At 58.9% G+C, this 26725-nt stretch overlaps 4 protein-coding genes across 6 annotated transcripts; 2 read left to right on the top strand and 2 right to left on the bottom strand.

Annotated features, from left to right (window-relative positions):
- The first annotated feature begins 1948 nt into the window (after positions 1–1948).
- CD3E (CD3 epsilon subunit of T-cell receptor complex) lies at positions 1949–5361 on the top strand. 2 transcript variants are annotated; one of them, XM_066334986.1, is made up of 8 exons: positions 1949–2048; positions 2152–2251; positions 3410–3430; positions 3694–3711; positions 3898–4098; positions 4293–4445; positions 4756–4802; positions 5079–5361. In XM_066334986.1, exons 2-8 carry the CDS (start codon positions 2197–2199, stop codon positions 5133–5135), a joined length of 552 nt encoding a protein of 183 aa, XP_066191083.1. In that variant the 5' UTR covers positions 1949–2048; positions 2152–2196; the 3' UTR covers positions 5136–5361. The 2 variants fall into 2 exon arrangements, with proteins under 2 accessions (XP_066191083.1, XP_066191082.1); XM_066334985.1 differs by lacking the exon at positions 1949–2048 and having other exon boundaries at positions 2057–2251.
- Positions 5362–6802: 1441 nt separating this feature from the next.
- Positions 6803–8480, bottom strand: LOC136371124 (T-cell surface glycoprotein CD3 gamma chain-like). The gene is made up of 5 exons (XM_066334989.1): positions 8328–8480; positions 7839–8042; positions 7383–7514; positions 7205–7245; positions 6803–7009 (listed from the first exon to the last, which is right to left on the bottom strand). The coding sequence occupies exons 1-5, from the start codon at positions 8398–8400 to the stop codon at positions 6947–6949; spliced, it is 513 nt and encodes a 170-aa protein (XP_066191086.1). The 5' UTR covers positions 8401–8480; the 3' UTR covers positions 6803–6946.
- Positions 8481–9706: 1226 nt separating this feature from the next.
- Positions 9707–17835, top strand: LOC136371117 (centromere/kinetochore protein zw10 homolog). Of its 2 annotated transcripts, XM_066334978.1 has the most exons (16): positions 9707–9823; positions 10190–10324; positions 10799–10900; positions 11057–11134; positions 11245–11404; positions 11585–11734; positions 12143–12337; positions 12520–12683; positions 12867–13049; positions 13213–13451; positions 14135–14206; positions 14834–15003; positions 15606–15736; positions 15987–16118; positions 16320–16522; positions 16609–17835. In XM_066334978.1, the coding sequence occupies exons 1-16, from the start codon at positions 9707–9709 to the stop codon at positions 16727–16729; spliced, it is 2352 nt and encodes a 783-aa protein (XP_066191075.1). In that variant the 3' UTR covers positions 16730–17835. The 2 variants fall into 2 exon arrangements, with proteins under 2 accessions (XP_066191075.1, XP_066191074.1); XM_066334977.1 differs by lacking the exon at positions 9707–9823 and having other exon boundaries at positions 10171–10324.
- Positions 17836–17950: 115 nt separating this feature from the next.
- On the bottom strand, positions 17951–21583 carry LOC136370941 (transmembrane protease serine 5-like). The gene is made up of 8 exons (XM_066334642.1): positions 21471–21583; positions 21285–21328; positions 21013–21175; positions 19821–19993; positions 19239–19337; positions 18915–19057; positions 18102–18254; positions 17951–17959 (listed from the first exon to the last, which is right to left on the bottom strand). The coding sequence occupies exons 1-8, from the start codon at positions 21581–21583 to the stop codon at positions 17951–17953; spliced, it is 897 nt and encodes a 298-aa protein (XP_066190739.1).
- Between the last annotated feature and the right edge of the window lie 5142 nt (positions 21584–26725).

Raw genomic sequence — 26725 nt, 5'->3', positions numbered from 1 at the left:
CAGCTCCCTGGATTGTGCCCAGAACAGAGCAGGGAACCCCGTGGGTGCTCACACATCCCTGCTGACAGCCCCGGGCCACCGGGATCTCCATTTCCCGGAATGATTTGGTCCTTAGCCAGCCCTCCATTACTCCATCTCTCCAGATTTCCAGGCAGCTACTGTTCCAACATATCACCTCCTTTTGTTTCCTCACCGCCGTGAATATTTGTCACTCTGGGGCTTTGTTCAGGTTGTGATTAAAGTTTAGCAGCCAGTTTGCTGCCACTCCCTCCTCCTGTTTCTGCGGCGGGCTGGGAACAGCCCCTATTCCCACTTTATCCCGCAGACTTCTGCCAACCTTCATCTTCTTTGGAAACATGGTGCTTTTTTCAGCTTTGAGGAGAAGAGCGCGTCCCTGGCACACTCACCGGGAGCCTCAACCCTCTGACGCGCCACTTGGAAACACAAAATAAAGAAAAGAGAGCCCTGACGGCCAAAGGGAGCGCCCCCGTAAGGGAAACGGGGCACGGCTCCGTCCCCTCTGTGTCCCTGCGGGCAGCAGAGCCTGGGGTGTCCCTGGCAGAGCCTCGGGGGTCAGTGTGCGCCCCAAGCCCCCGCTGTGGGGACAGTGCCCGGCTGCGGGGACAGTGCCCAGCTGTGGGGACAGTGCCCGGCTGCGGGGACAGTGCCCAGCTGTGGGGACAGTGCCCGGCTGGAGGGACAGTGCCCGGCTGCGGGACAGTGCCCGGCTGCAGGGACAGTGCCCGGCTGTGGGACAGTGCCCGGCTGGAGGGACAGTGCCCGGCTGTGGGGACAGTGCCCGGCTGTGGGGACAGTGCCCGGCTGGATGGACAGTGCCCGGCTGTGGGACAGTGCCCGGCTGGATGGACAGTGCCCGGCTGCAGGGACAGTGCCCGGCTGCGGGGACAGTGCCCGGCTGGAGGGACAGTGCCCGGCTGTGGGGACAGTGCCCGGCTGCAGGGACAGTGCCCGGCTGTGGGACAGTGCCCGGCTGTGGGGACAGTGCCCGGCTGTGGGACAGTGCCCGGCTGGAGGGACAGTGCCCGGCTGTGGGACAGTGCCCGGCTGTGGGACAGTGCCCAGCTGTGGGGACAGTGCCCGGCTGTGGGGACAGTGCCCTGCTGCGGGGACAGTGCCCGGCTGGAGGGACAGTGCCCGGCTGTGGGGACAGTGCCCGGCTGTGGGGACAGTGCCCGGCTGGAGGGACAGTGCCCAGCTGTGGGGACAGTGCCCGGCTGGAGGGACAGTGCCCGGCTGCAGGGACAGTGCCCGGCTGTGGCGCTGGCCGCGGCAGGAGCCCCCTCTAGCGGGGCCAGGGCAGAGAAGGTCCCCAAAACGCCGGGATAACTCCGGCAGGGCCCGTGGCGAGGGGCTGAGGCTGGGCACGGGCAGGGGGCGATGGGCTCAGCTCTGTGCCCCCCACCGCCGGGGGATGAGCTCCGGGGGATGCTTCTGGTGCCTTGGCTCCGAGCGGCCAGAGCCTGGAAGGGACCTGCGGGGAAGGTGGGCAGCGGCTCTTCGTCTGCAGCTGGAGGATAGAACAAGGGGGAATGGGTTCAGGCTGCCAGAGGACAGGGTTAGATGGGATTTTGGGAAGGAATTGTTCCCTGGCAGGGTGGGCAGGCCCTGGCACAGGGTGCCCAGAGCAGCTGTGGGTGCCCCTGGATCCCTGGCAGTGCCCAAGGCCAGGCTGGACAGGGCTGGGAGCATCTGGGACAGTGGGAGGTGTCCCTGCCATGGCAGGGGTGGTACTGGATGGGATTTCTGGTCCCTTCCCACCCAAACCGCGTTGTGATGCTGCGTGAAGCTATTTTCCGCGGTCGGAACTTCTCAAACCCTCACTTTGAGAAGCTGATTCCAGCTCCTTTCCCTCTCCTGCTGCTCCCAGGGCAGCTCCAGGAGCTGTCCCGAGCCCTGCAGCGCTGCTGCAGAGCACAGCAGCCACCCCTCGCCGCCGGTGACGTGCCATGAAGACGCTTTGAGCCTCCACACTTCCTGACCTGGGCTTAGTTCACGTGTCTGGCTCTGCCTGGGCTGCTCTGGAAACAGTGAGTCCCCCAGCCCTGCTCGGGTCGGTGGCGATTCTGGGAAAAAACCACCAATCCTGGGCCTCTTTCTAAAGAAAAGCCACCGTGTTCTTTCCTGCCACAGCCATGCCTGTCTGATGTGGTGGACAGGAGCAGCAGGAGGAGGAAGATGAGGATGAGGCTGGAGCGGTCCCTGCCCCTCCTGGGGTTCCTGCTGTGTGCAGGTGAGTCCCCACACTCCGGGTGAGTCTCCAAACTCCAGGGGAGTCCCCAAACTCCGGGTGAGTCCCCAAACTCCGGGTGAGTCCCCAAACTCCGGGTGAGTCCCCAAACTCCAGGTGAATCCCCAAACTCCGGGTGAGTCCCCAAACTCCAGGCGGCTCGGTTCAGTGTGAGCTCTGAGGTTCCACGCTCTTCATTTTGGTTTTTTACCGGCGCACTGAAAGCGTTTGGTGGTGGTGGGTGAATAACTTCAGGCGTGGTGGGGTACCGGGGCTGTGGTGGAGGCTCCCAGCCGGAATGTCCCCGTGGTTCAGGGTGAGGAGCAGAGCCCCCGAAAAGGCTCTAAAGGAGCCGGTGATGAGGAGAGACGTCCAAGGTAAACCATTAAGCGTTTTTACTCCATTCCAAGTTGTTAAGAGTACAACTGCTCTGCCAAAGTGCTGCGAATACCAATCTTGGTTTGTCAATGGCCTGCTCTTTTTTTTTTTTTTTTTTTCAGATTTAAATTTGTCTATGCAAAGTCAAAAAAGCATCAGGTCACCTTCTCTCTCCTCTCCAGCCAAGCGCGCTGTCTGTGGAATTCAAATTTATGCACTTCTTTACATGACTTCTTGCAAAAAGACCCAGATGTCTTAAAGGGAGATCACAAGTCTGATTCACAGCTCCTAAAAACTCCTTCTTTAACATTCCACCTCCAGAGCCCTCCATGGAGCGAGTTGTTTCCCACAAGGCGGAAAACCCACTCAGATAAACAGTTTTACATTAAATAACGTCATGAAATAACTCTGCAGCGAGTTTTCTGGCAGAGGACCGAGGTTCTTACCAGGGTTTTCCAGCACTGTTTGCTCCATGATAATAAAGCAGAATTTCGGGGTCTGCACCTTGCAATAACAACTCTTTTTTTTTTCTGAGCTGGGTTGGAAAATGGTTCAAGTTTCCATTCTGCGTTAGGCTGTGTCAAAAATGGCTCCCAAGTTCAGAACAACATCCTGTCCCCCCACCAGAACATTTCTGATGCCCTCAGCGTGAACGTGGGGTTATAAACATCTCTTTCAAGCGGCTGAGTTCAGAAAGGAGGCCCTGGGGGTAGGAAAGGTGTGTGATATCTGAACCTCAATAACTTAACGTTTCTTATTCTTTTTGTGTTTTTTTTTTTGCAGTTGGCACCACAGCTCAGCAGGGTAAGTGTATTTTACCGCCACCCTTAATTATTTCTCATGCTAAAAATCCCAAATAAAGACTAAGAGTCAAATAGAAAGATTTGAATTTTATAAATATTGCAGGATAGGAAAAAAATTCACTGTTCATTAATTGACAGCGATCTTACAGATTGGAGAAATTGGTCCCTAATTATTACCAGTGTTGGGCATTTCCAACAGAATTTCTAAGCAGTGAGACAACGATGAGACGATTTTTTAACACTCCTTTTTTTTCTGTTTTGCAGATGAAGAAACTGAAGGGGGTAAGTGAATTTTACCAACAAAATATTAGTGTCTTTAATACTAATCTTTAATACTAATCTTTCATGCTAATCTTTAAGTATCTTTAGTATTTAGCAGGATATAAAAGCTGTAGCTGACTAAAAACCAGGTAGAAACATCTGAATTTTGCCCTTGGTTTCCTTTCTCATTGGTGTGTTCCTCCCAAGGGGAATTCCTGGTGGAGATTTCCGGCACCACGGTGACAATCACGTGTCCCTTAGAGGACGATGGCATCGACTGGACCTTTTCTAGGAAAGGAGAGGTCACCGAGGAGAAGAAGTTAATTTTCAGGGACCACGACAGCTCTCCTGTCAACCTGAGCTGTTCCTTGGGGAGCAGGCAACGTGAGCTGTACCTGAATGCCCGAGGTGAGCGCAGAGCCCTCGCCCTGCACGTGCCAGGGGCAGCTTTGGGGAGCTGACACTGGGGTTTGGTGCTGCCAAGGCCATTCCCGCCCCGTGTGCGCAGTGAAAGTGCCCCAGAGCCCATTTCTGGCAGAAGGAATCTCCCGTGTCCCCCTCCCAGCTCTGGCTCTGAGCATCCCTCTGCCCTCATCCCACAGTGTGTGCCACCTGCGAGGAGCTGGACGCCCTGACCGTGGCAGGGATCATCGCTGCAGACCTCCTCATCACCCTGGGGCTGCTGATCCTGGTCTATTACTTCAGCAAAGGCAGGAAGGGACGGGCCAGCTCCTCTGGGGACAGCCGGCCACGAGGTGAGAGCCACTGCAGACATCCTCTGAGCCCCCAGGGAAATCCTCATCCCCAGTGTGTGACGGGACAGCCTCTGCTCCCCTCGAGCTTCCAGTCAGTGCTCCTGCTTCCCACAGGCTGCCTTTGTGCAGGGACGGGAGTGGCCGCTGGGCCAAAGATTCCTGCACGCAGGAACCCATTTCCCAGGCAGCAATTGCCTCTTGGAGAGCTCAGAATAAATCCACGGGAGCTGATCCTGGCCCTGGGGTCAGCCTGGAGGTGCCTCACGGCAGGAATCCCCAAGGGTTCCCCCTCTCTGTGCCTCTGTTTCAGGTCAGAAGATGCAGCGTCCTCCCCCTGTCCCAAACCCGGACTACGAGGTGAGGACAGCCCCTGAACGTCCCATCCCTGCTGCCTGGGGAGGGACAGCCAGGGCTGGGGCTGAGAGCCAGCTCCTTTACCCATCCAGTCCAGCTCCCAGTTTCCCTGGCAGCGGAGGGAAAAGGTGATGGGGGGAGCCCCTGTTCCTGGTGCTGCCACGGGGATTTCCGTGGGAGCAGAACCGCCGCTCGCCGTGCTGCCCCTGCCCCGCTGTGCTTTTCCCTGCGCCGTGTGGGCTCGGGGCAGGATTGCTGAGGGCTCTGCTCTTCCCACAGCCCATCCGGAAAGGCCAGCGGGAGCTGTATGCGGGCCTGGCGCCCAGGGCCCTCTGAAATCCCCGGGGATGACAGGCTGTGACCAGCACCACCGCGGCCCAACGCTTCTGCCCACCTCGTCCCCAGCTCCCCGCGGCTCTGCTGAGGCTCTGGCACTTTGGGATATGGCCCACAGGACGGGGACACGCCGTCCCACCCCGGGCTGTGCTTGGGTTTGCCATCAAGGAACAGGGATGAGCACATTGGCAAGAGATTTCCTTCTCAATAAAGGACTGCAGCCTCACTGGTGGCTCCTGCTCTCCTTTCCCCGTCACACTTCTCTCTGCTCCTTTTGGTTTTCTCTCCAGTTTAATCTCTGCTCTGAGTGCCTCCAGTGCTTCTGGCTGGTTCCAGAAGAAAGTGGTTTCTGGTGGGCTGAGAGTGGACCCTCTTCGGGGGAATTTGCCTCTGAGCTCGTCCTGCTCTCACCTTTCACAGCCTGATCTCCATTTGCAGCCAAAGCAGCAGAGGCAGGCAGCAAAAACCCCCCAAAACGGCCCAGCAGCAATGGAACTGCTCAACAAAGAGGCTGAGAAGGGCCCGTGGGCTGTTTTGATGGCAGTTTCAGGTCGAAGCCCGGCTGAGGCAGCCCCTGAGCAGAGGAAGCAGCAGCGGAGCAGGGGCTGGGGGTGGTTGAGGTGCAGGAGGCAGCCCCAGCAGCCCTGCGCCCCGCAGGATGCGGTTTGCAGGCACAGCTGGGCTCCTTCACCACAACAGCCCCACACCCCGAGCAGGGAGATGGTGAGATACACACAGCACCAACCCCAGCAGCTCCAGAAACGCTCAGGGCCGTGTTCTCACCTTCTGTGAGCCAGGGGCGCCTGCTCTGCCCGCCAGTGGGGTGGGAAAAGCTTGGACTTCTCTGGGTGTACAAGACCTACGTTTTGCTCCAGAAACCCCCTAAATTTTGCTTCAAAAAAAAAAAAAAACAAAAACAAACCCTAAATTTTGCCACACCCCAGCAATTCTACCACTGTTTTTGGGGTACATCAATGTACGAGTTTGCCCCAGTGTTTTTCCCAGGCAGTGTCATCCCACACACTTCTTGTCCCAGCAGGATCAGCACCCACCCATTGGCAGAGCTCTGTCTCTGGGCTTGCCTGCACCAGGGGAATATTTCTTTGTCCTCCCAAGGGTGGGGAGGTGCTGCCTGGCCCTGTCTGGTGTCTGTCCCGTTTTGGGGACTCAGAGCATGTGAGCTGTTTCTGCTTGGGGCTGGGGAGTAGAGAGCAGTGACCAAATCCCATCCCGTGTGCACCTTCCCAGTGACCAAATCCTGTCCCTTATGCACCTTCCCAGTGACCAAATCCCATCCCTTGTGCACCTTCCCAGTGACCAAATCCTGTCCTGTGTGCACCTTCCCAGTGACCAAACCCCATCCCTTGTGCACCTTCCCAGTGACCAAATCCCATCCCCTGTGCACCTTCCCAGTGACCAAATCCCATCCCCTGTGCACCTTCCCAGTGACCAAACCCCATCCCTTGTGCACCTTCCCAGTGACCAAACCCCATCCCTTGTGCACCTTCCCAGTGACCAAATCCCGTTCCATGTGCACCTTCCCAGTGACCAAATCCTGTTCCATGTGCACCTTCCCAGTGACCAAACCCCATCCCGTGTGGACCTAAGGAGACACCAGATCCCAGCCCGTGTGTGCCTTCCCCAGGACCTGGAGACAACAGGGAGGCTGTGGGACAGGCTCATCTTTAATGGCAGGAATATGGAAGTGCAAGAGATGGTGGAATGAGCCCAGGGCTACAAGCAGCCCACCCTGGAGGGGGCTCCAAGTGAAACCAGCACGCTGATGAAGGCAGCCTCAGAGTCTTCTCACTTCACTTTCGGGCACGGGTGTGACCCAGCCGGCTGTACTGATCATCCTCCCGCTCTCCGAGGGGCTGGGAGGGGGAAAACAGGGGACATGAATCAGGACTGTACCTGCCCAGGCCTGGGAGGGCGAGCTGGATCGGCTTTTGGCAAGGTTCTTTACACACAGGGGTGCTGGAATGTCCCCCCACACACACAGGTGTCCCCACACACACACACGGGGTGCTGGAATGTCCCCACACACACAGGGGTGTCCCCACCCTCACCTGGTAGAGCTCATTGGCGATCAGGTTCTGCCTGTCAGAAGCTGAAGGAAGAAAAGTCAGGGTCAGGGATCAGGGGAGCCATGGGCACTGCGGGGAACATTCCCAAACAAACCCAAGAGCTGCACACGCAGCCCCTAGAGGTGCCAGGCACAGCCCTGGGGCCTCTCCTGTGCCTCACCTCGTGACGTGTGTCCCCTGTCGTGGCCAGTGATGCAGTACACGGCCACGGCCAGGAACAGTGTGGCCACCACGTCGGCGACGACGATGCCGGAGATGGTGGGAGCGTCCACCTCGATGCAGTTCTGGCACACTGGAAAGCCCAAAAGGACACGGACACTGAGGGCACGTCCAGAGGGCTCGGCCAGCTCTGCCAGGCCAGCACAGAGCAGCTGGGTTTGCTGCGTGAGCCGGGACAGGGGGACAAGCTGCCATGTGTCCCCCACACTCAGTGCAGGCCCAGAGAAGCAGGTCACGGCCCTAAATAAAGCTGCAGAGCTGTCACAGTGACACCACACGCAGAGGAACCTGCAGCAAACCAGCACAGACACTCCCAGATGGGGAGGGAAATTCCCTCAAGGCTGGGTGAAAGCTCCAAGGAGCCGTGGCTGTGGCAAAGGAGGTGTGCAGCACTTACTGCGATAGTGCACCTGGAGGCTCTTCCTTTGGCCGCCTGTTTCACACACGTAGAGCCCCCTGGGGTCGTCATAAACCCCGCTCAGCTCCAGCAGTGCCTCGCGCCCAACAGCGTCCCCGTCTTTCCACCATGTGACGTTTTTGCCTTGGCCGACCACACACTCCAGGAACACCTTCCCACTGAATTCCTTCACGTAGATCTGCCCTGGGGAAGGAGAGGAGAGCTTCAGCTCCGTGTTATCCACACCAGCGCAGAGCTCCGAGCTCCTTCGTGGCAGTGAAGCATCACATCAGGCTGTCCCCAAAAAAAACCCCCTCTGGGCAAAGCAGCTCCCCCATCCCTGTTGCACTGATTCCTTTTTCCCCTCGACACTCCGAACCTTCCCTGGTGGAAAACCTCACCAAGCCTCGGGGCTCCTCCCCAGCACCCTCCCGGCGTGTCCAGGCACCACGGGCAGTGTCCGGCCGCTGACCACCGCTGCGGACTCACCTCGGACCCCCCAGCTGGCCAGGGCCAGGCTGGCCAGCAGCGCCCAGGCACCGAGCACCTTTCCCCCGGCCATGGCCCGGCCGTGCCGCCTCTGTCCCGGTTCGCAGGACGTGCGGGAGCCGCTCAGCACAAGGCACCAGCCGCCCGGGGCTGTGTCAGTTCCGGATGCCGGGGGCCGGTGCTCACTCCCCCGGAGCCGGGGAGGGATCGGGGAGCCTCCTTCCTCAGCCCGGAACTGCCTGACAGCCGTGGGAGGGCACCGAGGGGCTGAGGCTCGCCTCCTCCGGCAGCCGAGGGCTTCCAGCAGCCACGGAGAGCCAGAGACCAGGACAGCCCAGTCCTCGTCCGGCCACGGAACTCGGCAGCATCCACAGGTCCGCCAGCATCCAGGGAGCCTCCCGGCATCCAGGGAGCACCTCCGGCATCCAGGGAGCACCTCCGGCATCCAGGGAGCCTCCCGGCATCCAGGGAGACCTCCGGCATCCAGGGAGCATCTCCGGCATCCAGGGAGCACCTCCGGCATCCAGAGAGCACCTCCGGCATCCAGGGAGCACCTCCGGCATCCAGGGAGCACCCCGGCATCCAGGGAGCATCTCCAGCATCCAGGGAGCCTCCCGGCATCCAGGGAGCACCTCCGGCATGCAGGGAGCACCTTCAGCATCCAGGGAGCATCTCCAGCATCCAGGGAGATCTCCAGCATCCATTGAGCACCTCCAGCATCCAGGGAGCATCTCCAGCATCCAGGGAGCACCCCGGCATCCAGGGAGCCCCCCGGCATCTATTGAGCACCTCCGGCATCCAGGGAGCACCCCCGGCATCCCGAGCCCCCTTCAGCAGCTGGGGAGCCCCCAGCATTTCCATGTCCCTCCCCTGTCACTGTCCCCCTGCAGCCACAGATCGCCGGTGTCCGCTGTTGTTCCACGCAGTCACAGAACCCCAGTATGCACTGGTGTGTTCCCCCAGCACCCACAGGTCTCGCAGCATCCAGGGAGCCCCCAGCACCCAGAGGACCCTGCAGCAGCCGCAGAGCCCCCCGGCATCCCCGGGATCTCAGTGTCCCCTTAACCGCGGTCCCCGATATCTCCATGTCCCCATAACCACGATCCCGATCCTCCTGGTGTCTCCGTGTCCCCATAACCACGATCTCCGATCCCCCTGGTGTCTCCGTGTCCCCACAACGTCGGTCCCCGATATCTCCGTGTCCCCATAACCACGATCCCCGATCCCCCTGGTGTCTCCGTGTCCCCATAACCACGATCCCCGATCCCCGGTGTCCCCGCTCTCTCCGCTGTCCCCGCGCGGTCTCGAACCCGTGTCCCCGCGCGGAGCTGCGCGCCGCGGTCCCGTGTCCCTTGGCGGCCGCCGTAGGGCGCGCAGCCATGGCGGCTCCGGCGGGCTCGCTGGTGGCGGCCGTGCTGGCGCACTCGGGCCGGCTGGACAAGGAGCATCTGGGAGCCCGCGTGGGCCGCCTGTCCCGCCGCGTCGAGGAGCTCAAGGCAAGGGACGGGAGCGGCGGAGGGACGGGGGCCGAGGGAGCGCGGGGAGAGACGCGGGGCCGGCGGAGCGGGTCGGGAGCGAGGGTCCAGGCCGGGTGCAGCCCGGGTTTGGAGCGGGTGTGCAGCGCTGGGGCAGCCCGGCTGCAGCCCTGGGTCAGCTCGGGTGGTCAGCCTTGCTTTGGAGTGGATGTCCAGCCGTGGCTCAGGGTGCCAGCCCCGGGTCAGTCCCGGGTGTGCAGTCCTGGTCCGGGCCCTGGGATGTCCGGCCCTGCTCATCCCGGGGTACCTCGGCATTCCCTTACCCCATCCCGGCGGTCCTGTCCCTCTGCCTCGGGGTGACGCTGTCCCGGTACTCGTTGTCCTCAGGGAGAGGTGTGCACCATGATCAACAAGAAGTACAGCGAGTTCCTGCCCAGCATGCAGAGCGCAGAGGACCTGGTGGCGCAGGTGGAGGGGCTGGCCAAGAACATCGACCTGCTCAAGGCGGGCATCGAGAACGAGGTGACTGCGGGGGGACCTTCTGCTCCATTTCATCCCAAATCCGGAGCCCCCACCCCATCCCGGGGTGTTTGGTCACAGCCCCAAACCTGCCAGAGTTCAAGGAGTGTCCCGACAGGACTTTCACGGTGGGGTTTTGTGGTTTGTGGCAGATCCTGGGGTCACTTCCAGCTCGGGAGATTCTGTGACTAAGATCCCTGGGTGATATCAGCCCTAAAGAATGCCTTGAGGTGACACACCAGGGTGTAAATTAACAGCTGTCAGTAAGGGTTTGTCACTCTTATGTGGGTGCAAAAGTGTGTCACAGTGTGTTCAGCCTTGGCTGTGGCACGGGGTGTGACACAGGAATAAAAAGGATGGAGTTTTTTCCTTACCAAATTATTCTACGAACAAAAATAAATGATAAATGAAATTGAAGAGGGAAAATGCGTGTGCTGACAAACAGTGTCAATGGACTGAAAGCTGTTGTTGTCTCAGGTCCAGCGAGATCTGAACGTTGCTGTTGCTGAGTTCACGGAGCTGAAGCAGCAGCTGGAGAGGGACACTCTGGTCCTGAGCGTCCTGAAAAAGCTGCAGGAGGTGAGGAGGGGGAGCAGAACAACGCTGCTCCTCGCTGTGAGGCATTATCCCGGGCTCTGTTTGGGCTGTGTGTGTACCTTACAGACTGGGGTGAGTGTGGGCAGTGTGAGAGCAGAGCTGCACTGACACCCCTCTGTGTGTGTTTGTCCTTTGCAGTTTGATACAGCCATCAAAGAGTGCAACTCTGCTCTGCTGAAAAAGCAGTACGTGACAGCAGCTCAGCAGCTGGAGAAGGTACCTGTGAGCCCTTGGCAGTGCTGATTGCTGCCCTGGGTGAGTCCCAGAGGGTGGTTTTCACTGGCAGAGGCAGCCCTTACCCCGGCTGTGTCTGCTGTCCCCACCAGGCACGGAGCAGCCTCAGGAGCCTGGAGTCCCGCAGGGGCTTTGAGCTGAAGATCCTGAAGGCCCTGGGCACAGAGCTCACAGTGCAGACACAGAACATCATCTACCATCTCGGGGAGGAGTGGCAGAAGCTCATTGTGTGGAAGCTTCCCCCTTCCAAAGGTGCTCACAGGGTTTTGGGGTTTTTTCACCCTTTCTGAAGTGCCTGTTTTCACCTGCAGGATGGGACATGCAGTGAAACTGGTGGGCTGAGGGGGGGTTGAAGGAGCTCTTGCTCTGGGGAGGGGTGGATCTTTGCCTTTGCTGTGACCCTGTGACAGCCCTGGGTGTGGTTTGTGGCAGGCAGCAGCAGCCTGGAGGCCGTGGTGCTGTCGGAGCTGCACTTGCACACGGTGCCACCCCAGGACGAGGACACTGCTGTCCCCCCCGTGGCTGCTGTGCTGCAGGCCTTGGCTGTCCTGGGAGAGCTGCACTCCAAGCTCAAAGATTTTGGTAAGACAGACCCCAGAAACAGCCCCAGGAGCTCAGGGGGATAGTTCAGGCTTTTTTTAACATGGATAGTGAGATCCACTTCACTCCAGCAGGACACTGGGAAACTTCTTCCTCTCCTGGCTTTTGTTTCCCACTGAGCTACAGCTCTTATTAATAGGAAAATATTTATCCCATTATCTCTCTGGATTTATTTCTCCTGTCCTGACAGTTCAGTGTGCTTTTGATCCATGACTGTGTGGTTTCCCAGCCTGGTGCTTGAAGAGTTTTACCTCATTAGTAATTCCCTGATAGAGCTGATTGAGGGGTTATTCCTTCCACTTCCTGCAGTCTCTAAACCCAGAACAGTCAGGGCTGGAGCTCACTGGAGCAGTCTGCTGTTGGAAAACCTCTGTCTTTCCCTTTGCTCAGGCCAGCTGTTGCTGCAGTACATCCTGAAGCCACTGATCTCACAGCCATCATCCCTGCAGCCAGTCCCAGAGGAGCAGCCAGATGTGTTCATCCTCAGGTTCAGGTCCCAGGAGTTTGCCTTGGATGAGTCCTCTCCTATGGAGGTGTTTGACAAGATCAGGCTGGTTTTTGAAGTTCTGCACAAACACCTGCTAAGTAGGTAGTTCCTTTCTTTTGGAATTAGTTATGATCAGGACCTTGTTCATTTAATGAGGGTTTTCTAGAATATCTGATTGTTAATTAGCGTTGTGTGCAAGGAAAGTGAACTTTTGAACTGGTGGGGGGTCTGGCCCAGGAAGCAGCCGGATTAAAATCCATTTGTGTTCTCTGGGATGCAGAGGTGCCTGTGGAGCAGCCTGGGGAGGGCAGCAAGGAGGGCAGAGTCACCCTGGCAGAGCTGCTGGGGGAGCTCATCTGGGAGGAGCTCTCCGACTGCCTCATCCACAACTGCCTGGTGAACTCCATCCCAACCAACAGCAGCAAACTGGAGCAGTACAAAGAGGTGGGTCCCAAAAACCCCTCAGGTTTGAACACAGAGCCCAGGGACTCCAGTGTGGTGTCATTCCAGTGGTTAATGCCCTCCAAAACCTCGTTCATCCTTTGCTTTCGCCTTTTATACCCAGTTTTACTTTGTTCCCTGGTTTTAGGAGGCTGTGCTAACACAGACCACATCTGCTCTCCTCAGGTGATCGAGTCCACAGAGGAATTTGAGAAGGCCCTGAAGAAGATGCACTTTCTGAAGGAGGACACCACTGCCTTGCTGAAATACGCCTGCAACGTCGATTCCCACTTTGCCAACAAGAAGTGCCAGGATGTGATCATGGCAGCCAGGAACCTGATGACCTCAGAAATACACAACACTGTGAAGGTGACTGACACAGCTTTTCCACCTGGAAAACAATCTCTAAATAATTTTTAACACTGCTGCAGTGTTGTGTTTACCTTAAACCTCTGCCGTTCAGTGCTTTTTAATCTTGCAGATTCCCCTTTCTGAGCTCTAAATTCTGTTTCTCTCTCTCGTTTTCCTTTAGATCACACCCGAGTCCAGCATAACCCTCCCGGAGCTCCCTGACCCTGGCTCAGGAGACCACCTGAAAATGCTCATACCCTCCAACTCCGTGCACAATGGGACAGTGAATCTGGGGAGTGAGAGCAGGCTGAGCCCCTTCACCCTGTGCCTGCCCACCTGCCGCATCAGCTCCTCGGTGCAGCAGCTGGTGGAGCTGGCTTACCACACCCTGCTGGAGGCCACAGCCAGCACGGATCTCTGGTAGGGATTACTGGGCATTCTTCACTTGTATTGGTTTATTTAATAACCTGTGTGTGGCCCTCTGGCAACGCCGAGCATCTGGCAATAGGTTTAAAGAAGTTTAAAGTGTAGAAAATACTGAAAATTGGGCTCGGTCGTTGCTCTTGTTTTGGCTGGAGGATGTATCCCTGGGTTTGGGCAGGGGACTGACACTGCTGCAGGCTGTTCCTTCAGGTTCGGGTTTTTAGAAAAATCAAAGCCATCTCTTTTTCCCAAAACCGAGTGCTGGCCTCACTGTGAGCAGAGTTCTAAAGCAAAGAACTCCAGCCCTGCAGCTGGCAGGGCTCTTGGGGAAAAACAAACAGGATCCACATCGACTTGACTTCAACAAGCAGAGAGCCCTGAAGGAGGAGAGTTGCCCAGGTGACAGGTGCCCTCAAGGGGCAGAGAGAGGGCTGAGTGTTCCTGCACACCTGGAGGGGCAGGGACAGTGTCCCCTTTGTTCTGGGCTTCCACACTGAACCTCAAGGTCACCAGAGCCTTTGTGAGCTTTCCAGAGTGTTGACAGTGCTGTCATTGATCCTGACAATCCCCTCTTTGTGCCACTGCTTCACTGCTCACAAAACCTTGTTGTGGGGCAGGCTGAGGGTCAGCTGTGAACAGGACATTAATGCCAGGCTGACGTGAGCCTTTTTCCCTTGTAGCTGTGTGCAGCTCTTCGACTGTGTCAGGAACATCTTCCAGCTCTTCTATGAGGTGGTGCCCACGTACCACAGGTGAGTGTGTCCATATTTCCTGTTCTGAGGGCAATCCTGCTGTTGGAACAGTCCCAGTTGTTCACTACTTCCTCCATCAGCAAAAATCAACTGTTCAGTCTCTCACTGAGCCATACCTGTGCAAAGCAGGAGCTCGAGAGTTCCTGTGTTGCCAATCTTACAATGAAGGGTGTGGGTGAAGTTCTCACAGCTGGATTTTTTCCAGCCACACAACTTTGATCTCAGATCTGATGCACGGATTTTTCATGATGTTTTTCCTGTGAAGAAAAAGAGCAGCAGTGAAGATGCAAAGTTCACAATCCTGTCAGAGAACTTCTCTGCCTTTTCCTCACTGTGACTTTGCTCTACCAAAATACATCCTGTTTGAAAGTGCGTGGTTTGGAAGTACATGTGTGGGGTAACACAGGGTTTAGATGTGCCATTTCAGTGCCATTTCAGGCTTTTTTCTGCCAGTTCCTGTGGGGATGTGAGAGGTTAAATGTTTTTACTCTGAGGACAGTACAGAGTACAGAGTTTTTACTCTGCTGATAGACTGTGCGTTTCTCTAGGATAGACACCACCGATTTTTTTAACAGAACCAGCTCTAAATAACCCCATTTCTTCCCTTTTCCCTTCTTGCTGGGCCAGGGAGAACCTGCAGAAGCTGCCCCAGCTGGCTGCCATCCACCACAACAACTGCATGTACATTGCCCACCACCTGCTCACCCTGGGCCACCAGTTCCACTACCGCGGCACCGGCGTGCTGAGGAACGGCGCTGCCACCTTCGTGGACCTGGTGCCTGGCTTCAGGAGGCTGGGTAACCTCCCTCCTTCCTCCTTCCCTTCCAAAATGTGCCTCTGGATCACGGGGGAGTTCACCCTGGCAGCTGCTGCTGGGTGGTTTTGTGGAGGTGTGGTGGCTCACTCGGTGTGAGCGCTGCTTTGGTGTTTTCTGGACGAGTGGCAGAAATGTTTTGTGAACTTCTGAGGAAGTTTTGGCTCTTTGAAACCCGTATTTTCTTAGCCCAAGAGCAGTTCGGCACCCAGCAAGATGTAGGGCTGTGTTTTGGGATCTGCTGCTCGGTCCTTTCATATTTTCATTGGTTATCAAAAATGTCAATAATATCTGATATTTTCATTAGTTATTCTACAGAAATAAATCCAGACATAAGTCTGTGTGAGCTGACAGGAACCATCCAGAATTCATTCTGCTACTCTGCTCTTTTCCCAGCAGTGTTGCAGCAGTGCAAGCTGCACAAGAGCTCGGTGGTTAAACTGGCTCTGGGAGACTGTTTGGAGACTGGAAATTTGATTAGAAATAAAACATTGTAGCAAGTTCATTATTCAGCACTTGCCGTCATAAATAGGCAGAGCAAATTTGGTAATTGCTTAATTGCTTCTCTCTGTTTTGCTCCTAAAGGGATGGAGTGTTTTCTGGCCCAGATGAGAGTGCAGAAGGGAGAAATCCTGGAGAGGCTCTCGAGTGCCAGGAATTTTTCCAACATGGATGACGAGGAGAATTACTGTGCAGCAAATAAAGCCATCAAGCAGGTAAGGAAGGCAGAGGAGGAGCATCCCAGTGGCTGCAGGTATCCTGGGCAGGGTGCAGTGTGTCATCTCAGCCCTGACAGCTATGAAACTGCTAAAAACCCCTGTTTTCTGACAGGAAGGTTTGGGATTTTTCTCCTGGGCCGTGTCTTTAGCAGGATTGCTGCATTGTTTCTCCCCATTTGAGCTCCCCTGATGCCCTGGTGCCTTTCCCAGGGCTCTGTCTGGTGTCACACTCAGCTGTTCCTTGCAGGTGCTGCACCAGCTGAGGAGGCTGGGCATGGTGTGGCAGGATGTGCTGCCTGTGAACGTGTACTGCAAGGCCATGGGCGCCCTCCTGAACACAGCCCTGGCAGAGATTGTCACCAGGATTGCTGCCCTGGAGGTAACAGCCATGGGGGGTGCTGGGGACACCATTTGTCACCTCCAGAATCTCCCCAAAATCACGTTTCAGGGGAGCAGCTCCTTGAACACAGAAATTATAATCATGTGTCCATGGGAAACGTTCACAGTCCCAATCTTTCATTTCACTTGGCACTGCAGAAATAAACCTCACTTTGCTCTGGTGATGTTTTCCCCACTCCAGGATATCTCTGCAGAGGATGCAGACAGGCTGTACTCACTCTGCAGGGTCATGGTGGAGGAGGGACCCCAAGTTTTCACCCCTCTGCTGGAAGAGGACAAAAATAAGAAGTACCAAGAGGAAGTTCCAGTCTATGTGCACAAGTGGATGACCTTCAAGGAGCTGATGATCATCCTGCAGGCCAACCTCCAGGAGATCGTGGATCAGTAGGTGTTCTCCTTTGCAGGCCCTTGTTTGAGGTGCCATTTCTGGGCAGGCTGGTGACATGAGGCTGTCCCTGTCTCCCCTGCAGGTGGGCAGATGGGAAGGGGCCTCTGGCAGAGGAATTTTCAGCAGCTGAGGTGAAGAGTCTGATCCGAGCCTTGTTCCAGAACACAGAGAGGAGAGCAGCAGCTCTGGCCAAGATCAAGTGACCGCAGTTGACACCAGCAAGAGCAAACTGACAAAACTTCCAAATATTTTTGTTTTTTAAATTTCACCTTTCTTATTCGTACTGGTCTGAGAGACTGTGGGGTGGGGTAAGTGCTGCCTGCAGCTTGGCTGGGGGAAGGAGCATTTCCTGGCTGGGTGTTGGTGGAACCTCACCTCAGGCTGGGCTCAGGGCCCTGCAGGGGCATTTCTGCCCTGCAGCTCCACATCAGGGCACCTGCAGCTCCTCTCTGACCTCCCCTGTCCCTCAAACCACTCGTGGGACCTTTGAGCCTTTGATATCCCTCCAGGGAGTGCCAAACTTCCCCACCTCAGCTTCCCCTGAGGAGCACACCTCCAGGGAGACACTTCTGAGAGGGATGTGGGGAGAGGAGATCCTGTGCTGGATGAACCTTTGGTCAGGTCACAGGGTTTCTCTAGGAAAACTCTCTTATTTCTCATGGAAAATACCTTCAGACTGATTCAGAACTTTTCAGTGTCTCTTTCTCAAGTGTAGAAGCCAATTCAACTCCTTCCTTCATGTTTCCTTTGGGGGTGAGCTGCATTGCTCTGGTGTCTTTCTGGTGTGATATTTTCTGTCCTTTAAGAACGATGAGAGAAATGTAAACCAATATCAAAAGGGAATGAAAGGTGCACTCTCAGCACTGAGTCACAAAATGCTGTGTTTGACACTTGGATTACTGTACATTGCTTTTAACTGAAAACCTCCCTGAGAGCTTTCACTGAATTTAGCCCAGAGCCCAGGTGGAGCAAAGTCCTTCCTGCCCTGTAGTGCTCAGAAGAGTTCCACTCACAGAATTTAAGGTTTTAATCTGTTGTCTCCTTGTCATTGGCACTTTTGTCCCATTCCTGTTCCCATTTCCAGGCATTTGTGCAGGGCCTGAGGCTTTCTTGCCACCCCAGTCCTTGCTTTTATTTCCTTTTTGTTTTATTCCCCCTCTGAGTGTTCCAGAACTCTGGCAGCTCGTGGCATCCCCTGCCCCCTCAAACACAGTAATCCAAAAACATCTATTTTGAAATACACTTCTCCCCTGTTGATTGTTCACAGAATTGTAATTTGCTATTTTCTTTAATAAACTATTTATACTGAGCACGTTTGGGAGTCTCTTTTGGTTGCAGTGAGACAGGAGGAGCAGGTCCTGGGCTGTTCTTCACCCTGTGGCAGGGCAGAGCATTGCTGTGTGCAGTCTGTCCTTGCCTGATTTCTAGTGGGCCTAATAAAATCAGTAAAAAAGGGAACAGAAAAGGAAAAAAAAAAAAAAAAAGAAAAGAAAAGAAAAAAAAAAAAACAGTCATAAGCGAGGTTGTCCTGAGGGGATCCTGGGATTTGTCTAAGGAACATACTGCTGGGTTTACCTGGGTGACCTGGTGGATCCAGGGCAGCAGCTGGGCCACGTTGCTGTAGACCCCGGGGTGGTTGGGCTCGGCACAGCCCTGGCCCCAGCTCACAACCCCCACCAGGCGCCACGTGGCTCCATCCCAGCACACCAGAGGGCCCCCACTGTCCCCCTGCGGGACAGGACACGGTGTCACAGCCTGTCACAGCCTGCTGTGGGTCCCCGAGGCTCACCCTGTGCCACTGTCCCCGTGTGGGGCAGGACATGGTGTCCCAGCTGCTGTGGGTCCCCAAAGCTCACTCTGTGCCACTGTCCCCGTGTAGGACAGGACACGGTGTCACAGCCTGTCACAGCCTGCTGTGGGTCCCCGAGGCTCACCCAGTGCCACTGTCCCCCTGCGGGACAGGACACGGTGTCACAGCCTGTCACAGCCTGCTGTGGGTCCCCGAGGCTAACCCGGTGCCACTGTCCCCCTGTGGGGCAGGACACGGTGTCACAGCCTGTCACAGCCTGCTGTGGGTCCCCAAAGCTCACCCTGTGCCACTGTCCCCGTGTGGGGCAGGACACGGTGTCACAGCCTGTCCCAGCTGCTGTGGGTCCCCAAAGCTCATCCAGTGCCACTGTCCTTCTAGGACAGGACACGGTGTCACAGCCTGCTGTGGGTCCCCAAAGCTCGTCCCCTGCCAGGTGCCACCACTCCAATCCCTGTCCAACTTGGCCTTGAGCCCTTCAGGGAGCACCCAAACCTCAGGGCAGCCTGTGCCTCACCAAGGGTGTCCCCAGAGTGTCCCCAGGGTGTCCCCGGAGTGTCCACAGAGTGTCCCAGCCCTACCTGGCAGGCGTCCACGTGTCCCTGCAGGTGTCCGGCACAGAGCATCCTGGCCGTGAGCTCTCCCCTGTACACACAGGAGCTGTTGCACCTCCGGGTGCCGATCAGGGGCACCAGCGCCTCCTTCAGCGTCGCGGCCACCTGTGCTGGGGACAGGGACACACGGGAGGGCAGGAGGGGACAGCAGGGGACAGCAGGGACAGGGGGCTGCGCTAAGGGCTGGCGGTCCCCGGGCCCGTGGTCCCCCAGGAGCAGAGCCTTTGGGATGGAAGGGGCACACGGGGCGGGGCTCCGGCGGCGGCCAGGGTGGGCTCGGGGGGAGCTCACCTTGCTCCGGGGCGGTGTAACCCCAGCCCGACACCCAGCACGGGGTGCCCTGCAGCAGGTCCCGCCCGGAGGGCGGCAGGCACACGGCGCGGATGGCACCTGCGGGGACAGCGACACCTCAGAGGGGACAGGCGGGGACGGGAGAGGCTCCTGCCCCAGGAGCTGGGACACTGCAGCGCTGGGCTGAGCCTGCCCCGGGCCAGGCTGGCAGAGGGACAGGGACAGGGCTGGGGGCAGCCCGGGACAGCGGGACATGGCCCTGCCCTGGTGGGGATGGAACTGGAGGGGCTTTAGGGCCCCCTCACACCCAAACCATCCCGGGATTCTGGTTCTGCCAGAGCTGCTCGGGAGCGGCAGGCTCGGGAGAGGCTGGGTTTGGGCAGCTTGTCACTGTGCGGTGGGACAGAAAACCCCACAGAAGGACAGGACAGCAGCAGGATACACCAGGACACAGCAGGACACCCAAGGACACAGCAGGACAGCCCCAGGACAGCCCCGGGACAGCCCAGGACACAGCGGGACAGCCCAGGACACAGCAGGACACAGCGGGACAGCCCCGGGACAGCCCCAGCCCTTCCTCACCCGAGAAATTGAGCGGCACTCGGAGCCTCAGCAGGGCGATGTCGTAGTCGAGGCTGCTGGGGCTGTAGAGCGGGTGTGGGATGATTTCCCGGACCGGCACCCCGGCCTGGGGCTGGGCGGAGCCGTGCGTGACAATTCCCGCAAAAACCAGCCAGGCTGGGGCCGGGAGCTGCCTGCAACCGAGTGGGGCCGGGAGCGCCCTGGGAACGGGCTGCGGGCACCCAGGGGTGCTGACAGCGGGGACAGGGAATGGGGAGGGCAGAGAGAGCCGGGAATGGGCACGGGGAGCAGGGGATGGGCACAGGGAGCAGGGGATGGGCACAGGGACAGCCCGGGGATGGGCACAGGGAACAGGGGATGGGCACAGGGAACAGGGGATGGGCACAGGGAGAGCCCGGGGATGGGCACAGGGAGCAGGGGATGGGCACAGGGAACAGGGGATGGGCACAGGGAGAGCCCGGGGATGGGCACAGGGAGCAGGGGATGGGCACAGGGAGAGCCCGGGGATGGGCACAGGGAACAGGGGATGGGCACAGGGAGCCCGGGGATGGGCACAGGGAGCCCGGGGATGGGCACAGGGAGAGCCCGGGGATGGGCACAGGGAGCCCGGGGATGGGCACAGGGAGAGCCCGGGGATGGGCACAGGGAACAGGGATGGGCACAGGGAACAGGGGATGGGCACAGGGAGAGCCCGGGGATGGGCACAGGGAGCCCGGGGATGGGCACAGGGAGAGCCCGGGGATGGGCACAGGGAGAGCCCGGGGATGGGCACAGGGAACAGGGGATGGGCACAGCGAACAGGGGATGGGCACAGCGAACAGGGGATGGGCACAGGGAGAGCCCGGGGATGGGCACAGGGAACAGGGGATGGGCACAAGGGAGAGCCCGGGGATGGGCACAGGGAGCCGGGGATGGGCACAGGGAGAGCCCGGGGATGGGCACAGGGAGAGCCCGGGGATGGGCACAGGGAGCCGGGGATGGGCACAGGGAACAGGGGATGGGCACAGGGAACAGGGGATGGGCACAGGGACAGCCCGGGGATGGGCACAGGGAGCCGGGGATGGGCACAGGGAACAGGGGATGGGCACAGGGACAGCCCGGGGATGGGCACAGAGAGCCCGGGGATGGGCACAGAGGGAGCAGCGGATGGGCACAGGGAACAGGGGATGGGCACAGGGAGAGCCCGGGGTACCTGTGTACGCAGTGAGCTGCCGTGAGGATCCACTCGGGGGCCAGCACGGAGCCCCCACAGCGGTGCTGGGAGCCCTGGCACACACTGACCTGCCAGGGCCAACGCCCCGGGGCCACGTCTGTGCCCCCCACCACCCGGAGAGCCGCAGCCTGCAGCCCACACTCTGCGAGGGACGGGGGGAGAGGCTCCAGCTGCAGCCCTCCCTGCTGCACGGCGGGGGCGGCTGCACCCGGGCAGAGCCCTGGGGACAGGGGACAGGGGGAATCACTCACCTGAGCACCGCAGAGCCACAACCAGGCCCGACGGGCAGCTGCTCCTGTGTGTGAGCAGGGCTGGTCACGACAAACCCCAGCCCAAAGCTCCCGAAGGGGAGTTTGGGGCACAGCCCCTGCACCGCTCTGTGGTTAGTGCTGAGAACAGGCTCCAGCAAACGCCGCTGGCCCCAGGGCCGCCCTCACCTGAGCCGCCACCTGTCCTGCGGGCTGCCCTCCTGCCGGGCTGTCACCTGCAGGAACCGCTGCCCTGCGCTCACCGGGATGTCCCTCAGGTTCACCCCCTTCTGCTGGGTCATGCTGCAGGAGCAACAGGAAACGTCCCGGGAGGGGTCAGCAATGTCACCTGCCACGGGAGGGTCACAGACCCACAGCTCTGGCAGCTGGGAACGGGCTTTTTGTCCAGAAGGACGTCCAGGAGCTGCTCCTGCAGGTGCCGAGCCCAGTGTCCCCAGGGGCTGACAAACCCCCGGCCCCCAAAGGAGCCAAGCCCCTCCGTCCCCCGTGGAAAGGGAAAATCCACCCGTGCCGTGCCCACCTGAGGTAGCCCAGCTGCTGGCAGAGCTGGGTGCCCAGGGACGGCTCCCAGTGCCCGTGGCACACCAGGAGCCAGCCGGGATGTGCTTCCAGCCGCGCCTCCAGCAGGGAATTGGCTGTGCTGATCCTGAAGGACACTAAAGCCATCCCGGGGCAGACACCCTGTGAGCTCCCCCGCTCTGTGCGGGGCGGTTCACAGCCAAAGCAGGAGAAAACCCACCCCGAACCCCAGAAATAAACCATTGGGGGAATTAGAAACTCTCAATGAACCCAGTCAGAGGGTCACAGAGAGATGGCAGAGTCGCCTCTGCAGTGAGGCTCAGCGCTGAGCGGCTCAGCAGCGCTTGGGAGAAAAGCAAAAGGGCAAAACGCAGCAGATGTTGATCCTTGCAGAGCCTCTTTCGTGCCTCTCCCGTCTCCCCACGGCTGTGACAAGGACCAAAGGCGCCAACCTGTGCTGGGAGCGCCCCGGACCACGGGCTCCTCCTCCTCGCCATCCTCACACGCTGCGATGGAGCCCCAATCCTGCTCCTGGGGAGAGCCCTGGGGCTCCTTGGGCTGCCTCACTGCGGGACACAGGGAACGGGGTGAGGGTGGGCAGCACCCAAAGGTGCCCCAGCCCAGGGCAGGGCTGAGCAGGGAGCTCCCAGCCCCTCAGCCCCAGCGCCAGCCCCCAGTCCCGCTGGCAGGGGGGCAGCAGGGCTGTCCTGGGGGGACACTGACCCAGCAGCCACGTCCCCCCCGCTGTCCCCGCCAGCAGCCCGGCCAGCCCCAGCAGCACGAGCAGCCTCCTGACGGGGCAGGGAGCCCCAGGGGACACTTCAGCAGGACCTGTAAAGGAGCAGAGAGGGTCAGAAGCTTGGTGTGTCCCCCACGGCCCTCCCAAGCCCCTGGTGAAGCCCCCGGCACGTGCTGCGCTGATTTCCAGGGCTCGGCTGCTCCTTTCCCCCAGCGGAGCAGTGGACTGTGCCCCAGCTCAGGACCCAGAGCCCACCCTGTCCCCAGGGGCCACCAGCAGCTCACCTGGTGTGCCCTGGGCAGGGCAGTGTCCCCGCGGCTCCCCTCCGGGGCTCGGCCATCCCGGGGCTGGGCTCGGCATCCTCGGTGTGCTCCGGCCTCTGGGGACACTGGCGACAGCTCTGGGGCCAGGAGCAGAGCCCGGGGACAGCTCTGGGGACAGGTCTGGGGACAGGAGCAGAGCCCGGGGACAGCTCTGGGGACAGGAGCAGAGCCCGGGGACAGCTCTGGGGACAGGAGCAGAACCCGGAGCAGCTCGGGGACAGCTCTTTGGGCAGGGGCTGGGCTGTGGGATCCCGGCTCAGCACGGCAGGAGGAGCAGAGCTCGGGTGGCCAGGAGCCAGCTCAGGTTCCTGTGCATGCGCTGAAGGCGCTGCCTGTCCCCAAACCCCCCTTCTCCTCCTGCTGCAGGGCGGGGGCCATGGCTCAGCCCCCGCTCCATCCCCTGCTGTCCCAGGGGACACTCCTGTCCCTCCCTGGGGCCTCCCCAGCCCGAGCAGCAGCTGTGGGGCTGCCTCAGCCCCCGGAGCCGTTCCCCACCTGCTGCCCCCTCTCCCCTCCCCGTCCCGGCCACACGAGGAGCCCCAGGAGCTGCCGGGGGCTGCGGCTCCAGCCAGCCCTGACCAGCGTCTGCCAGTCCTCCGGGGGCAAAACTTCCTAAAGTGGGGGGAGAAACCAGGGAGGAGCCTGGAGCTGCTTTTTAGCACCCGCACACCTCCAGCCAAGGGCCTGCCAGCTGTGCCAGCTGTGCCAGGGGAAGGACAGGGGAGGGACAGGGGAGGGCTGGTGGGACCACACCCGCAGCTCCCCCAGGGAATCAGCCCCACCTCCCCAGGGGTGGGTTTTTCCTGCCTGGAGAATAAGGGGAGGAGCAGAGGTCAGGCAGCAGCTCTCAGCTGCCTCCTGATCCTCCAGGTGATTTCTTGCTGCTTTAAAGGGAGTTTCTGGCCCGTGGCTGGGCCGTGTTGGGGCAGGAGATGGTTTTCAGTGCAGAGCTCTGGTGGAACAGGAATCCCTCAGGCTGCTGCATCCCCTCATCCTCCTCTGCCCCTGTTCCGAACCCCAGGGCAGCCGAGCAGAATGGAGAAGCTGTCCCATGGAATAAAGGCTTTTATTCCCTACTTCCCCACCCCTGACAGACACAGCTCGGTGCTCCGAGCACCGATGAATTGTTAATGCTGTTTAACCGAAGAAAGTGCCATGAATGTTTCATGTCCTGCAGGCTGAGGGTTTGTGCTCTCTCCGAGTGACACCCGGTGTGCTGTGGCACAAACGCACCCTGCGCTGGGCAGCTGCTGGGAGAACAGGGGGAGGTTGGGGTCGGATTGCATTTTTCTCTCCAAGCCCCGTCTCATTTGGAGTTTAGGGCAGAAAGGCTGCAAATATCCCCGAGCTCACACCTCGGCTCAGCCTCTGACCCCTTCCCGGGCCTGTGCCGCACCCGGCGGCTCTGGAGCACGCAGAGGACTGTAGATGGTGCTGGAGCAGACTGTAGATGGTGCTGGAGCACCGGTGGGAAAGGAGGGAACAGCCCCGAACGCCGCTGAGCATCCTTTGGCAGCTCCTGTGGGCACGGAGGAGGAGAGGCACCCTCCAGGCCGCTGGAGCGGTTCAGGTCCTCTCCCCTCCCAGAAGCAGGAGCTCAGCCTGCTCCGAGCGGAGATGAAACAGTTAAGGAGAGGTGTGAACTCAGGCAGCACAGCACCGAGGGCACGGGCTGCTCCTTGGGGCAGCGGGAACCGGGGCGGACCCCGAAAGGATCCACCGGGAGCGGGGGAAAAGGGCCGGGAGCATCCCCCGGCCCGCGCTGCCTCTGCCCCGGGTCCCGCTGGGGTCCCCTTCCCAAAGGCATCCCGATGATGTCCCGTCCTCCCCGCCGCAGCGAGAGCAGCGCAGGGCAGAGCGCCTCCGAAGCCACACGGGCTCGGGCTGGGGAAGGCGAGAGGCAGCAAAGCCTCCTCCTCCTCCTCCTCCTCCTCCTCCTCCTCCTCCTCCTCCTCCTCCTGCCGCACCGAGGCCATTCCCTGCAGGGCTGGTGCCCAGAGCCAGGGGATGGCCAAACTGCTCCTGTCCTGCCACAGAGGGGCTGGAAGAAACGTCCTGACCCCGCTGGTGCTGTGACTGTGCTGGGGACACCTCGGTGCTCACCCCGAGCACTGTCACCTGGCACAGGCAGAGGCGGGACGTGCTGTCCCTCTGTGGGTGTTTCTGCCGAGCAGGGACAGCCAGGACAGCGCTGGGCCCCGCTCCTCATCCATCACCCGGTAAATGGGGAATTTAAGGATGGCAGGGATGAAATGTTTTCATTCTCTGTACCATGTTCCAGCACAAAGATATCCCAAGGGATTTATTCTCGGGAACGAGTCAGAGAAGAATAACTGTTCAAGAGACATTCATTCTGTGCTCTTTTTCCCCCAATTCCAGTTCATTTGTCACTTGCCAGCCGGAGCTGTGCCCTTGCGAGTTGCTTCTCCCCGGATCTCCCCCCCCAGCCATAAAACAGGTGCTGGGCTGGATTTTCTCACTCCAGGCAAAGGTCCTGGGATGTTCCTGAGCTGCACCTCCAGCAGATTCTCTCCCTCAACCCCTGCCCTGCTCTCCTCCAGGCCTCTTCCTCCCAGGATCTCCCCCCAGCCATAAAAGATGTGCTGGGTCGGGTGGGTTTTTATTTCACTCCCTGCTCCTGGAGGGGACACTGAAATCCACGCCAGGGGCAGCAGGAATTTCCCTGTCTGGTTGTTTCTGGAGAAGAGTCGCCTTTGGGGACACATCCCCGGCCGGGCTGCGGCTCCTCGAGGCATCAGATGGAGTTACAATCTCGGTCCTGCCAGAAATGATCCCCCCGGGAAGATCGAGGGGTCCCTGGGCTGTGTTTAGAGGCCGCTAAACACCCGATAAAATGAACTCTGCTATCCCTGGAAACCTGTCTTTGCTCAGCCCAGCGAGGAGAAGAGCCCAGGAGCAGGTGGATATTCCCACCAGCCTTTGCTCCGAGATATTCCAGTGAGAGGTCACTAAATGGGACAGAAATGAGGGTTTCCCGGCCAGCAGCAGCGTTTTTCCTGCTCTCAGTCCCAGTTTCCTGAGCTCTGACTTTGTTCCCCTCTGCAGCACAAAGCCTTGGCCAGCGCTGCTCACCAAACCCACCTGCCTGCCGCCTCCCCGGCACAGCCTCGTTATGGATCCTAATTAAATAATTACACATTTTCCTTCGGGGTAATTACAGCCACCGCTTATGTAAATAAATACGCTGCCTGCGATTACAAAGTTATGGGGAGCTGTTAGAGAAAGAAAGATTCTGTTCAAGGGAAAATCACTTTGGGGAGCTCCTGGCCAGGCCCAAACCTCCCCATCATCACTCTGCCTCATCCTCCTCACCCGCTGACACCTCCCTGAGCGCCAGGAATTCCCTTCCCACCTGGAATTCTCTGCCTTTCTCCAGGCTGCAAAGCCAAACCCCTTTAATGCATCTTGACAGGGAAATAACTCCCCTTGTGCCAGCGTTTGTCAGCAGCGTTCAGGGGAGGAAAGGTCCCAAAGAGCTTCTCCTGCAGCTTTCTCATTTATTTCCTCCACATTTCTTCTTTATTTCCTCCCATAAATTCACTCGGGGGAGTTACTCAGCATTTTAAAGCGGCGGCCTCGATATCTCCCTGAAGGATCACCTAAAGCTAAAAAAAAGAGAAAGAAAAAAAAATATTACTTCCAGGTTTCTCTTTCTGTTCCATTTCTGCAGCAGTTTGGGGCACGCAGCTTCCTGCAGCTCGGGGATGCTCAGCTTTGCGAAAAAAAGGGGGAAAAGGGGAAAAAAAACCCAAAGGGATTTAATTTAGGAAGAGGCTGAATGGGAGAACAACGATGCTGAGCCCTGGGGACCCGCGGGGTCG

Source organism: Sylvia atricapilla, chromosome 23, assembly GCF_009819655.1.
Source record: "Sylvia atricapilla isolate bSylAtr1 chromosome 23, bSylAtr1.pri, whole genome shotgun sequence".
NCBI classification, from domain to species: Eukaryota; Metazoa; Chordata; class Aves; order Passeriformes; family Sylviidae; genus Sylvia; species Sylvia atricapilla.
Note: the sequence above shows the minus strand (reverse complement) of the source record. Positions and strands in the feature narration are given on the sequence as shown.